The following is a 15,006-nucleotide window of genomic DNA, read 5'->3' on the forward strand; positions in this document are numbered from 1 at the left end:
GGCTTCGGAGGGTTGAGATCTATGTAGATGAATGGATGGAAGAGAAAGGAGTGTTTGGAGATTTGTGCAAGTGGATGGATGACATAGGATAGAACATTTTTTTTAAGATATTTGTAGGTGGATGAATAACAAATGGAGTGTTTTGAGATCTGTGCCAGTGTATGGACGATAGAGTGCTCTAAGATCTATGTAGGTAGGGGTGGCAAAATATGACCCGACCCGCCAATCCGACCCGTGTTCGACCAGCCATAAACAGGTTTGGGTTTGGCCTAAATAGGTTCGGGTCGTAAACAGGTCGACCCATTTAACCTGTTTATTAATTGGGTCGGATACGGGTTTTAGATGTCTGACCCGTTTAAACCGTTTAACCCGTTTAACTGTTGGGCAGGTTAAACATGTCTAAACAGGTTAAACGGGTTAAACAGGTTAAACAAGTCTAAACGGGTCAAACAGGTTAAACAAGTCTAAATAGGTTAAACGGGTCTAAACAGGTTGGGTTGGGCAGGTTAAACAGGTCTAAACAGGTTAAATGGGTCAAGTTGGGTAAACAGGTTAAACAGATCGGGTCGGGTCGGGTTGGGCAAACAGGTTACCTGTTTATTAAACAGGTTACCTGTTTATTAAACAGGTTAAACGGGTCGGGTCGGGTTACTTAGTTTATTAAACATGACATGTTCAGGTTGTAATTTCGGACCTGTTTAATAAACAGGTCGGGTTCAGGTTTATGATTTTTTGGCCCGACCTGCATATGACCCGACCCGTTTATGACCCGACCCGACCCGACCCGATTGCCACCCCTATATGTAGGTGGATGCATGATAGAAGATGGAATATTTTGAGATCCATGCAAGTAAATTGATGGCAGAGGATGGGTGATAGAGTCCTCAACGACATTTGACAGTTGGCGAGCGAGTGTGATTCCTTTTAGGTCGTTCATGTGCACTGGGAGGCGAATAAGGCGACTGACTGGGTGGCCACCTATGCCGCTCAATACACCGGAGAGATCCTTTGGACATGGGAGTTAGATGCTCCTTCATTTTTGAGCAATTTTCTTTCTTTTGATTGTACTAGTTATACTCATGCAAGATTAGTGTGAGTCGCCGATGTACAAACGCCCATGTACAAAAAAAAAAAAAAATTGATGGAGTACTTTAAAAGATGCATAAATAGATAAAGTGATAAAGTGCTCTAAATTTGCATAAGTGAATGAATCATAAAGGATGGAGCCCTTTGAGATTGCATAAAAGCTATAATGCGGCCTATTTAGAGCACGATATTTTTGTTTTCTTTTTTCTTACTTTGTTAATAGTGTTAAGACTTAGACGGCTTTGTTAGCTGATTAAAATTTTGTTAAACTTTTAGAGTTTAAATATAACTGGTTCTTGGAACCATCCCAATGTAATTTTTTAATAATTTTAAATTTTAATAAAAATAATAAAAAATAATAAAATAAGACAAGCAAAATCAAATTTAATAATTATATATATAAATGTAATATTTAATTAAAAAAATGTCTAGAATTCCCACCTTAGAGCGTCGCAGCAGCATCACCTGTTACGAGATCTGTTGCCTCCCCTTTTCGAAGAATTTAGGGTCAGGTTTCGTTTTTGAAGTGGCCCCGATTGAAACCCTAATCGGGCTCAGGGCGCTCTGGAGCTCCGAATCCCCGCCCATTATACAAACCCTGGTTCTCTTCGTGGTTTTCGATCACTGAGAGAAACGGTGTCCCAAGAAAGCTAAGTTCTTTCCTCTTCTTTTCTGTAGAATGATCGGGTTTTTAAGCGAATTTCTTTTCCGCTTCACTTAGCTTTTGTTATTGGCTCCGTTATTTAAGAAGTTTTGGCTTCCATTTCGATCAAGAAGGAAACTGGGGCTCTGAAACCAGTGGATGAAGTTGAGTAGGTGAAGCGGTGTGGAGGAAGAAGAGGGGTTGGGGCTAGAGCTTTCTCTCTCTTCTTTTTTTCCCTTCAAAAGGTTGGAGCTCTTCTTTCCATTCGTTTTACGGTTTGTGTGGCAATCCCGAGGTAGAAGTGGAATGATTTGAGGGACTCTTCTGATGAGCATCTCTCCATGTACATTGTTTCTTTTTGAGACATGAAGTAGGGTCTTTGTTTGGGTTTGTGGGAATCATAGCTACAAACATGCATCAGAAGTAAATTAGGATTTTGGAAGAAGATTTTCAGTCATTACTTGCTTCCGGGAATTCGTGGAGAAACCTAAACTAGTTTTCATGAACTGTGGAGTTTAGTCCTGCTATCTAGTTTCGATTGGTTCAAGGAGTTAATTTAACAAGATGAGTGAGACAAAAGATAGCAGTGAATCATCGGACCAAGAAATGCCGGAACTTTCAGATGACGAGCAGATAGATGAGGAGGCTGAAGATGAGGAATTCTCACCTTTAATTGAGAATCCTATGGGGCAGAACTCTGAGTTGCAAACAGAAGCTTTTGCAGGAGTTTCTCGGGAATCTGCTTCAGCTGAACAGACTCCAAGAAGTGATAGGACATCACCTGACCTCAAAAGTAATGCTGAAGATCTTGGTCCAATGATCGAGAAGGACAGTGCCTCAGCTCACAATGAGGCATCTGATATCAGGACTGGCGAGGAGCATGAGCTGGATAATGTTCAATTGGAGAATGGGGGCAGATCTGTTGCAATAGATAATAATGCAGCTCGTTCCGAAGAATTTACAGAGGCCTCATTGAAACAGGAAAAGCAATGCGGAGAGTACCCAGCCCATGTGGATGGTTCAAACCAGTCTTACTCTTTTGACTCATTCTTGGATGGCGATGATTCTGGAGCAGAGGAGGAACAGGCAGCCTTCATGAAGGAGCTTGAGAATTTTTTCAGGGAGAGGAGCATGGAGTTTAAGCCTCCCAAGTTTTATGGAGAAGGCCTAAATTGCCTCAAGTAAGTGCTGGGCCTTTCAATCTTTTCCAGTATTTTTGCTTTGCTGTCACCATGAGCAATTTTCAGACACTTTTCTGGACCAGGTTATGGAGGGCAGTGACTAGATTGGGTGGTTATGACCAGGTAAAAGTGATGTTTTGCATGAAATTTAGATTTTTGTGGATTGCATGAAATTTCCTTTACTCATAGTAATTCAACGGATAAGAATAGAATCTGGAAGTGCAATGGAATTGTAATTGCCTATTATAGTGTATAAGATCAGAGATCAGTTTTGCAATTACTACAAGGGTTGAAGATTTTCGTAAGTTAGTCACTAGGCTAGAGATGAGCTATCTCTTAGAAAAATTAAAATCAGGCAGTGTGCTATTCTTAAAGAAAATCCTGTTTTTCCTCAAATTCTCTTTTCATGCCTCTTGCGACTTGCGCATATATAATTCTGTATCTTGCTGTATGCCAGAAAAGGCTCACTCCTTATTCTTGCACTGCAATTGTGCATGTGGTTAGCATCTTTCATGCAGCTATATGCTTGATATGGATATTTTTAATTTTCTGTAGGTGACATCGTGCAAGCTGTGGCGTCAGGTGGGAGAGTCTTTCAAGCCCCCCAAGTAAGTTCTTTTCGGATGTATTTGTTTTGGGCTTATGCTGTTATTTTTCTTTTAATCTTGCATCTCACATTTGTCAGATTGGTATGGTTAAACCAAGATCTAACCTGCAGTCCTGTACCAATCATTTAAAATAATTGCCATTACCTGACCAGTTGAAACCAATTAAGCAGTCAAACCTGGTGTACATCTGCAGATACCTCCTCTCTCTGCTCACTTGCACGCCTCCTCTTAAAATTCCACTTGCGTACCCCTCTCAAACTTCCCATAAATAATATTTAGCCTTTTTTTTCTTTTGATCCCTCTATGTTATTTTTTTGTAATTATCGACTGGTTCAACCATTCAAATAAGCAGCTGGGTTAACAAAGATCAAGATGGCTGTGCCTTGTTTTTGATCAGTTTTTGGAAAATATGTTGTTCACTAGAAAGGTTTCATGCTTCATATGAGGTTGTGAAAATGCCTAAACTATAAATGCATTACCTCTGCCAGACAGTCAAACTGTCATAAGCATTCAAATAGGTTGATTAAATTGTCAGGATGCTAAAGATATCATGAACTACTATCACCAGCTTTTCTTCCATTTAATAATGGAGAAATGACTGACATCGAAACAATTTATCTAGGTGATATTGTGACTACAATAATACAATCTGAAAACATGGTGAATACTTGAGTAACAGCAATATTACAAAATATGGTTCAAATAAATATAAGATAAAGATGAAATGCAAATGTATTGCAATACACAATTCCATCAACTTTAATCAAATGGAATTAGGAAACTTAATTACCCAGTTGTTTGGGTTATGTCACTTGTCCATTTTGGAGGGAGTCTAGGAGAGGACTGTCCTCCAATTACTGTTTTATGAACCACTCGACTACTTATACAGACATTAGGAACACGTGTTATGATGTTCAAGTTAATAAAAGAATTAAATCTTGGGTATTGTAAGGTTGTAGCTTGTCTTGCTAGGGTGGCTACAAGAGAATTGCATCTTAAAATGTTGTGGGTTTGCCTTTTTAGGATATGCTTACCACAATCTATAGAATGTATCATGTGGATTCATAACTTTTAATTAATTCATTGAGTGCTAATGCTTTTGGAGTTTAGACATTTTATGGCTAGTTGAGGACACTTTTTGAGCTCCAGATGTTGGTTGTCTTTTCTAAATCAGTTAGAGGCATTTTTGAGTGGAATTGGGCCTCAATTTAAGTTTCTAAACCTGATATAGGGAAAAATTGTGCTATAGATGATCAACATCTTCTCACCAAGGCTTTATTTAAGATGGAAGTAAAAGAAACATGGAGCAGTATGATTTTTTCCCATATATTGTTGTAACAAGAGAAAAATGACTACCTTCTTATGGACTCAATCTTATTCTTCGTTTTAAACTCAAATAAATCCTCTGTCATCATTGTTTTAATCTCGGTTAAGGAGGCTTTTGTTTGACCCATACTTCTCTTCAAAAGATAGTCATGATAGCACTTAAAAAGGGGAAAAAAAGTAGTGGATCCCACTTTTATGTAAGCTTTCCTGGTGGTTGACCCTATAGTTTTTTCCTCTATTAGAATTGTCAAACAAAGAAATTCATTATGGGATTGCCTAGTTATATGGGGAGGCTTATACGCACAATTTCTAGTGGCAAATTTCTGGATTGTTTGGGGAAATCCTTTATTAATTTATGCGCTCAACAGGGAAGGAACAAGTTGTTGTTCAAGGCTTATTTGTACTTGGCTCCATTTCTTTTCATGCATTGACTGATGCTTATATTTTCTTATGAATCAATTTTCCACACTTTACCACAATAGATGTGCAAATTCTTTAATTCTCTTCATGAATGTCAGCCTTCTTCCTTTGGGCTTGCTCTACCAAAAATAATTATCATCTATGGACATGATTCAATAATAAGAATGCCAAAATGACCACATAGTATTCAAGCTATTGTGGAAATTGACAACTTCAGGTGATGCCTGTTGGTGATATCACCCATTATATCAGATCTACCAATTCTTTCAAGATACTTAGGTGGTTGAATATTCAGTCGTGAAGATTTGCCATCATCATGCTCTTTGTAATGCCTTGGAAGATCATGTTTTGGAGACTGCAATTCTGAGGGATTAATGCGACTTTGTTTTTTTTTTGAAATCCCTGTTAGCTTTGTCATTGTTGCATGTCATAAAACAGATTTTTCTTCCAATGCTTTCTAATGGTTTTGCTTTTTGCTTCAAAGCTAGCATCATTGTTAGGATTAATTTCACTCATGTTGCCAATCAATGATAGTCTAGTATGCAAATACTTTCTTTATCAAGTTGTCAGTTCTCCAAATAAAGATGATTTCTCTGATGCCAACATTGAGGTTGCAGAACCGAATATTTGAACTATAATGGAGAGAGTGGGCAATTGAACTTCAAATTTTTTGGCAATCACTGCTCAAAAAGTAATTTCAGCAAGATGTTTAGTTGAAATGCTATCAAGTCAAATCTCTTTAGTTGTCTGAAGCATAGTTTGAAGCACTGGACCGTTGTCCAAAGTCGAAACTATACTGTACTGTTAGGGAACTTGTACCTGGTACACCCGCATACAGTGTGTCAGATCAAAGAGTGTACACTACTGACAGTGTACAACCTGTACTAGTTGGTTATTATATGGGGACTAAAACTAGTATTTAAAAGTTTGAATTCCTTATTGAGAGGGGCTGCTGAAAGTTTAGATTGATAATGATATTTCTGATGTTCTTGAGTAGAAATTCAAACTAATAAACTTGGATGAACAATGAACTGAAACTTAAGTATGTAAGTTTGAGAATACTACCTTAAATTGTTTGGAATCAGTTTCTTCCATAATCCAAATCTTCGGGGGCATGACCAAAATTGATAATCATTGACCACTCGAAGAATCTATCTTCAGAAATAATGGTAAAAGAAATCTGAAATACTGTTAGATTCTCTTCAATTACAAGAGAAAAAGATAACACATGTTTATGAACTCAACCTTCCTAGACTGAACAACTATGTTTCATCATCTACATCCTAATTTTGCTACAAGAATGATCCTATTTGATCCCTACTTCTCCTTAGAAGGAAGTTAGAACAGAAAGAATAACAAGGAAAAAAAAGAAAAAAAAATCTCGATCTGTCCCCATCATCATAAGAGAAATACCTTCTTTGGTGGCCAGCCCCTTGGTCCCTCCTCTCTCTTAGCCTTTCTTTGGATACATAATGGAGGAGATAAGAAAAGAAGGTAAACAAGGGAAGAAAAGAGAACTTCTGGCATGAGAGAAAAGATCTCTTATCGCTAAGTTCTCCAGTTTTAGAGAGATTAAAAATGTGGATTAGGGGAGAAACTTCTTCTCCATTTCTGTCTGTTTGCCTCTTTTCTTTTTTAATTATCGAAACGAGAGATTTGTACTTTCTCTTCTTAATGAAACAGGGATGTTGACTTTCTCTCGCCACCATCTCTTCTCTTCTCCCCATTTCTCTAAATCCAAACAGAGCATTGGTTAGTTGAATGATCTTTTGTCTCCACTATCTGAACCAAATATAGGAGATGCAATCTCCCTGTTTTTGTTGCTATCTCGGTATTATATAAAAAGCCTGCTTTAGTTTGTATCCTTGATCATGTTTGGAAGGAGCTCTATGATGGTGCAACATGAGAGTGGGGTACAAGGAAGTCGTAGGCCATTGCTTTCCAATTTTTTGTTGTAAGCTGAAATCTTTTTGAGATAGGAATTTGGTGAGAGGTCAGTTGACACAGGTACTTTTTTGGAGCCACTGCTCACAATCAGATCTTTCATGGGATTCTCTAATATTGATGGGTATTTTGATTGTTGGACCCACGATGTGGACTTTTAGAATTAATGAGACTCTTCTAATGAAAAAAATTTAATCAGTGAACCCATGATAATGTGATTTTCAACCCAGAGGGTTACATGAAACATGTTTGATGATCCAATTTGAGTCAGGTAAGCCCTTAGCATGCCATTCATCATAATGGTCTTGATCTCCCCCATCCTAGCTTTATACCTTGAGGAAATTTTTTTGCACTTTTAGATGCATATCATATATTAATCCACATTTATTAACTATGGGAACATCTTTCAATGTTATCCTGGATGGGAGAAGCTTCATTCTCATCTAATTGCTTGCTAGTTACTGGCAGCATTCTTTTTGTCATTAGAGCTTGATTTTTGCTTGACTGTTTTGTTGCTAACCTGTAAACATTTTCTATAGTATGCTTGAACAAGTTATCTTAACTTTTATCCATTATGTCAACTCTACAAATGCATTGAGTCTATGCGTAACTTGTATATATGGTAGTGATTACTATAATTTCTAGTTTCAATCGCTAAATCTATCAGCTGATTCCTTGATGAAGATCATTTTTCATGCAGGACCTGTACTACTGTATCTTGGTCATTTCGAATTTTCTACGAGAAGGTAATGCTTAGACTGGAAGATTACAACTTGGATTTGTAAAATTTCTGCTAAACAAATTACCTTCATCTTTTTCATCTCGGTATGAGATTAAAGTTCAAAATGCATTTTTGTTAATTATTTTTCATTTACCTTTATTGTGCTGAAAGGGGCTCTGTTGTCTATGGATATAATACTTGTTAATTCACAACTGCTTTTTATGTTGGTTTCTGTTATAACTGGCACTGCAGGTGGATCTGGTCAAAGCTAAAGAAAATTCTAGCACATAGTTCAACCTTCTTTCTTTCTCTTTCTTTTTTTTTGTAATTTCTCCAAGTTAAAGTGTTTTTTTTTTGTACATATATAAGAGGGGCAAAAGTTTAAAGGATCAGAAGGTTAATGTCAAATCCGTATTCTTTACTCTTCAAGATATTGCTCAAGGTTTATTCCTTCAGGCTTCTGTCCGAGTTTAAAGCCCCATACTATGCCTATCGGCCTTCAGTGAGAACCTTCTTTTCTTTTCACGAGCAGGTTGAAGCTCTTTCATTGATGATAATGGAGAATCTTATAGTAGACGTTACAAACATCTGTCCCTCGTGGACATCCACAACCCTTAAGACAGAAATTGAAATACTTCTGATCATGTCTTATGAAAATCAAGTACATCATATCGTGCATTAGGCTTAGACTATTTCTATAGCCATAGCCATGGACCTGTGTTGTATGTACCTCATTTACATTGTTACTAATAAATATATCAAGTTTGCTTTTAACCCACACCTTCATCAAACTATGCCAATTTGAACATGACAAAGTGAATTTTTATTTGGTAGGATCTTTAATATAATCAAAATTTCAAAATTCTGCCTTGGCTGGTGATGCGAGATTGAATTGCATCACATTCTATAGCTTGATTTTGCTGATTTAAAGTTCTTTAATTGTGGGCTTTATATTGGAATGATTAGGGTTTTTTGAAGTCCAGCACTAGCCAATCAAGGTTGTATCATAAGATCTTGAAGTTTATAATTTTAGCAGGACCAAAAGGACTCGATTTAATTAAGGTGTCGGTACTGTTTATAGGACTGTAGCATGAATAGTGCGTTACAGTACCTGTGAGCTATTAGGAGTCAATAACTAGCTTGTTTTGGGAACTTTTTGAGGGATTTGTTTCTATCTCATGGGTCAAGCTTGATTCTTTATTAGGTGGGTCGCGCAAAAGATTTAGATCCTTTTTTTTTCTTAATTGTAAATGGAATTGAAGATAAGAGACCAGGTTCATCCCTCTTGTTTCCTCCCTTTCTCTTCTCTCTTCTCTCTTCTCTTCTCTTTATTTTCTGCTACTTATTCCCCTCGTCTCTCTCTCAATCTTCTTCTTCTTATTTATTTGACAAATCACCTATTTATCCCTGCTTCTTTTGGGCTTTGAATACATCATATTGCTGTCTACAGATTTCTGTGTGCATTATTTGATCTAATCTGATTAGAAATTTATATCTGACTGTCTAGGAGAGCTCCAGATTGTGATTTGGTTCATATGCTCATTTATAAGACACCCTAAACAGACATTCTTTTGAGCAGCTATTGTCCTAAATTTCAAATTTTCTTATTGGCCATCCTAATCTCAGAACCTGGACAGCGGACAACGAAATCCTTCATAACCCTAATCCTTCGCCTCTAGGTCCACCATTTGCATGTAGGCAGCCCTTCATAGCTGTCCTACATCAACTGGTTGACATGTTGGTTAAAATACAACAATTCCTTAACATTAAAGTTAAAGATAATAAAGTGATTTGGAAAGAATTGGATATACTAAATTGCACTTTTTGCTTGTAGGCATCATTTTATTCCTTCATTACCTCTCAATAGCCTTATTTCCCTAAAATTGCAGGCACTTCTTGAGTATGAGAAACATAAAATTCGTATTGGTGATCTCCATGTGCCGATCTCTTCCCTTCCAGAGACTATGGTTTCTGATCACCAGGTGAGTTTTCATTCCGATCTTGCAACTTCAGCTGAATTTTATATCATTTTGCTATGAGGTTTTATGCTTTCTTTTATGTGTTGGATATATGAATCAAGGTGCAGCTTAACAAAGATTAAAAACTTATTGTGGTGGAATTTCTGCACAGAAGTAGGTGGAATTTTTTTGGTCAGTTATTCTCATGTAGTTCGTCTGCAGGTAGGTGGAAACCAATCATCGGGCTCAGGTAGAGCCCGAAGGGATGCTGCAGCACGTGCTATGCAGGGTTGGCATTCTCAGCGCCTACTTAGTAATGGTGAAGTTGGAGACCCGATTATTAAGGTTAGTATCAGGAATCCTGGCCGTTGTTAGGCATACTGATTTATTACTGTTATTCTCTTAACGTACATAGTAACTCAACTAATTCATTTTTGTAGGATAAAAGCCCAATGTCTCTCGTGAAGCGTGATAAACATCTCAAAAGTATTGGTTTGCTTTCTTTTAACAATACTAGCCTCTATGGTTACTTACATATTTCTCAAATGTATTTAGGTTTACTAAGGAGGAAGAAGGCATCTAGCCTGGAGCATGCAGCCAAACTTGCACGTACAAAAGTCATTAGGCCACAGTTAAGATCCTTTGCTCTTAATTTATGCTGGCCTTTTGTTTTGGTTGCTGTGAGACATGTTCCTTTTCTTATGGGATTTTTTATTTGCCTCTTTCAACTGGGCATAGTGGTAGATTCAAGCTTCCTTATAATCTGAAAATAACTCTTGTTGTTTTGAAATTGCTTGGGGTAAATCTTTTGATATTTGTCCATCAAGCTGCAAATGGGCTAGAGATTTGCTTGATTCAGATCTAATCCTCAATTAATCCAGTTCCAACATCTAGATCTAATCCAGATGATGAGACTAACCATTTTTAAATTCTTTGTAGCGTCAAGTTGTTATTTTATTTTTAATATCCAAAAGGAATCTCAGATTGGATTGTGGGTTTTTTTAGATCCAAATTCAACCACTGATTTTTGGGATTGGATTTGGGTAGGGCTGAAGGGGTAGGTTTTGGGGTAAGTTATATGGCAAGTTGAGCTTTAGATGTCTGTGGATATCTGTGGTATGGGTGATATAAAGTGTCTAGAATGTGGAAAAATAAATTTGGAGAATTATGCATACATTGTTAAAATTCAAAATCTTAAACTCCATCCATCGTAGTTTCAAGAAATCCACTCTCAAAAATAGGTTCTGTAACCAGGTAATAAGATCATTGTATAATAATGGATGGAAAACAAATCTTGAATATGCAGTATTTTCTATTTCATTAAAAGGCTATATGTCATGATTTAAAAATATCATCAAGCTTACTTTGTTAATAGATTTAATTGATTTCCTTTAACAAGCAATTTATATAGGTTGGGTCAAGTTGGGTTGAGGGGCTGCCTAACATTTGTCCCATGCTTTTTTTAGGGTGGGCTAGGTTAAGTGAGTCAAAACTAGGAAGATCCAAGGCCAACCTAATAAGTGTGGTCTAGCTTCCAACCTGAACTGCAGTGTCATTTATTGGGTTGAGTTTAGTCTTATTGGGTCAAGGTCTGCACTTGAACTACCCAGTTCTTTTGCAACCTTATTGGTCAAGGTTGTTGTAAGTCTAAGTTGCAGTTCTTCTAGTATATAACTAGTTCTGAAAAAGGGTTGGAAAACCTAAATGTGAGCATGTAGAAAATCTTTTTGTTGATTCTTTTGCTGCCAAAGGGTGTCAATTCTACTTTATCTCTAATTGTATCATACTGAAATCTTTACCGCTTGATAGAAGAATATTTTCTTAATTTCAGGTTTCCCTTTTACATTTTTAAATTATGACAATCTCAATTTTCTTCATTCTTGTACACATGCTAAAATACTAAACATTTCCAATGGTTTTGGTTCATACTGATTTCGGCGGTTAGTTGACATCATGGTCTGAACTGGCCCGACAATGGGTTGTAGATATTAACATATCTGAAGCTCATACTTCTGCACAAATGTTGAAGTAACATGTGAACGCCACCAATGCTTGATGATAATGGATGGTATCTCTAGAAATGTTTACGAAAATAAAAAATTGGAGATTGAACCTTAAAGGGATTTGAGTTATTAGCTTTCATCATTTGATGTTGTGGTGTCTTCTTTCGTAGATCTACATGGCATTTTTTTTTCTTGATGGAGATAAAGTGGGCAGACAATCCTTTTATATGATACTCTTTAAAATAATCATATTCCCATTGATGCTTTCCTAGTTTTTATTGGAATTTAATATAAATGACAATTATGTAAATTTGTAAAAGGAAGAGATGACTATTTAAAATTTAGCTTGTGTTTGGATTATTGTTGACGGTCAAGGCTTTCCCGATTTTCTAGTTAATATCTAGGTCTTGGGGAGAGTCACTCAGACTTCCAACTGCTAGGAGAATAGAATGATGTTACGAAAAATGTTGCATAAAGTAAGTCTGTGAGAAAATGGAAGGATTTAGTATTCTTCATGGAAAGGTGATTTGTGTCCCTTAGTATGAAAGCATTTATCACTTTATCTTCATGTGCTATCACTGGGAAATATTTGAACCTATGAATATCTCATTATATGGTTGCAATTAGATTTGTTGATTGCTTTTTCTTAATGATCAAGCAAGATGTATAATAGTAGCATCAACAATGCATCAGCATGGTTAGCAGTACCAGACATGTATATGCTTATACCTTTTAAATATTTTTGCTTCCTCTTGCAATAGGATCAAGATTTTGGAAATTTATTGTATTGAGACCAATTTTATCTCCCTAGATTTGATGAATAGTTATGGAGTCACTCCCTTTCTTTTTTAATTTCTTAGATAACAGACTTCATGTCTTAAAATTTTGTTTAAATTTATGTTTAAGGAGTCACCCCAAGATTGTGGATTCAGTCTCCTTTTATCTTTCCTTCTCAAATCTATATTTATGTAAGGCCTTTCCCTAGATATAGATTCGATTTTGATATTGTTGCAAGTAAATTGCTAACATCAGATCTCTCTGTGCCTCGTGGATTCCTGATGTCTTGACAAGCATATGTCAAATTGCTTTGTCAACCATAACAATTTTTTCTTGCTGGAAATCCCAAAACAAGTTGCCTCTTTAATTACATCTTTTAGTTTCTTAATCATAATGGTTTTCCTGATGTTTCCCATTTATCGAACTACTGTCGCTTAGCATTCTAACATCTGGCTGACTATTGGCGTTTGGCAGAACGGATTCGATGGTTGTTGATGTTGGGGCTCCTGCTGATTGGGTGAAGATCAATGTCCGGCGGACTGTAAGTTTTTCAAATAAAATATACTGCTAGCTGAATCTCTTTTGGTATTCATATACTGTCCAAAGGGAATGAATTTGTGAGGGAATAAATAGAGCTTGTACTTACCATATCTGAGATATACTGATTATAGGACCTTGCTGAATAACTTTTGTTCAATCAAGGTTCTTCTTGCTTGAAGCTTATATAATTTTGTGCAGAAAGATTGCTTTGAACTCTACGCTTTAGTTCCTGGACTTCTGCGTGAAGAGGTGAGGACGTGTGCCACTCCTTGCTTTGAAACTGAAATGAGTAATGCATTCTTGCATGGCCATGGAATGATTCTGTTACATAGACTTCATGCCCTTTTGTCTTCTTATAGGGGGTAGCATATGACCAGAAAAAAAAAACATTCTTTTGTTTTCCTTTTCGATATCAAAGGGGAAATAAGTGTGTAAAAAAAATATATTAGAAATGATATTTGTGTTACTCATTGGTATATTTATTCATGGATTTGGAACTCAGGTGCATGTTCAGTCAGATCCTGCTGGTCGTTTGGTTATATCTGGTGAGCCAGAGCAGCCTGATAATCCATGGGGTGTCACCCCCTTTAAAAAGGTGATTATATGTTTTCTTAACGGGACAATCTAATTTTGATCAATCCATATTTTCTCAATAGAATATGACATCATTCACAGGTTATTACGTTGCCCTCGCGAATTGATCCACATCAAACATCAGCAGTTGTCACACTACATGGCCAGTTGTTTGTACGCGCGCCTTTTGAGCAGTCAGATCTATAGTAGTGAGATTTAGGTTTGTCAGACTAGTACCTCTGTAGTGGCAAATTTGGGAAGCAATAGCAGAAATTCTGTGTTGATGGCCTACTGTAAACTTCAGGTTCTTTCTTCTTGATTCATGCTGTCCACATACATTTCTTAACCTGAAAACTCTATATTCCACTGATACAGTTTCTCGTCAATGGTCTTTTTTTTTCTTTTCTTTTTTTAAACTTGCACTAGTTATTAGTTTTTCCAGGCTTGAAGAACTCTCATGCTGCTGAGGTGGCTGTTATTGTTTGATATCATGCAGCATAGTTTGAATAAGCTGGAATACTGGACGTTTGTCTATGTAGCTTGCCATATGAGCTGATGTTTGGTACTGTTAACGATGGATGTTGGCCAAATATAATTGGGATATGGCTTCTTGTTTATGGTTAGGGATTACTAAGCTAGGGTTGGAGAAAATTGAACACAGTTGCAACTTAGCATAAAAGAACGCCAACTAGATGTATCTACTTGTAAATCTAACTTGATACTAATGCATTAGACTGTTACAGGCTTATCTGTACTTGATCCTTAATGTTGTGCTGCTTCCTTAATGTTTGGTTAATGATCCCATTGGTTTGATTGGCTGCCGCATGTAGATGCTGGGACAGTTGGTAGAAAATTTTGTGGAATGCTTTGATGCACACTTCATTAAAAGTCTGGCGTAATAGAATTGAGATTTTTAGTTTTTCAATTTATAATCACTGGGCTTGTGAAAAATCCATGGCAAATGTGCTGTTGTTCTCATTGGGGTTTAGAATGATAACTTAGTTCAGTAAAATTAAGTTATCACAATTATGATTTCTGAAGTCTCAGGCATTGGATGTCGCATGCGAGGGGTGTTGGATTGAAATTTGTTATATTAATGTACAACTGCTTGCGTATATGTTTCATTGATCCTGGAGTTTTGGGAGTCTAATTTGGCTGTGGATGGCTTCAAGTGATGCTACAAACTATTTACCTGATAATATGGTAGTGGGAGTCAATTAATACAT

The 15,006-nt window shown here is 36.7% G+C and overlaps 1 protein-coding gene across 4 annotated transcripts; it reads left to right on the forward strand.

Moving 5' to 3' along the window:
• Positions 1-1,512: 1,512 nt before the first annotated feature.
• Positions 1,513-14,546, forward strand: LOC103711701 (AT-rich interactive domain-containing protein 3-like). Of its 4 annotated transcripts, none has more exons than XR_015970978.1 (13): positions 1,513-2,910; positions 2,994-3,033; positions 3,466-3,518; positions 7,909-7,954; positions 9,819-9,911; positions 10,110-10,232; positions 10,328-10,373; positions 10,443-10,518; positions 13,142-13,208; positions 13,370-13,456; positions 13,710-13,802; positions 13,883-14,084; positions 14,207-14,546. XR_015970978.1 is itself a non-coding variant. In XM_088706329.1 (12 exons), the coding sequence occupies exons 1-12, from the start codon at positions 2,294-2,296 to the stop codon at positions 13,985-13,987; spliced, it is 1,410 nt and encodes a 469-aa protein (XP_088562455.1). In that variant the 5' UTR covers positions 1,513-2,293; the 3' UTR covers positions 13,988-14,166. The 4 variants fall into 4 exon arrangements, 1 of the variants encoding a protein (XP_088562455.1); XR_015970977.1 differs by having other exon boundaries at positions 13,406-13,456; XR_015970976.1 differs by having other exon boundaries at positions 13,406-13,456; positions 14,223-14,546.
• Positions 14,547-15,006: the final 460 nt, after the last annotated feature.

This window comes from Phoenix dactylifera, chromosome 11, assembly GCF_051530095.1.
Source record: "Phoenix dactylifera cultivar Ajwa chromosome 11, Ajwa_hap1_PhDact_Kaust_v1.1, whole genome shotgun sequence".
NCBI classification, from domain to species: domain Eukaryota; kingdom Viridiplantae; phylum Streptophyta; class Magnoliopsida; order Arecales; family Arecaceae; genus Phoenix; species Phoenix dactylifera.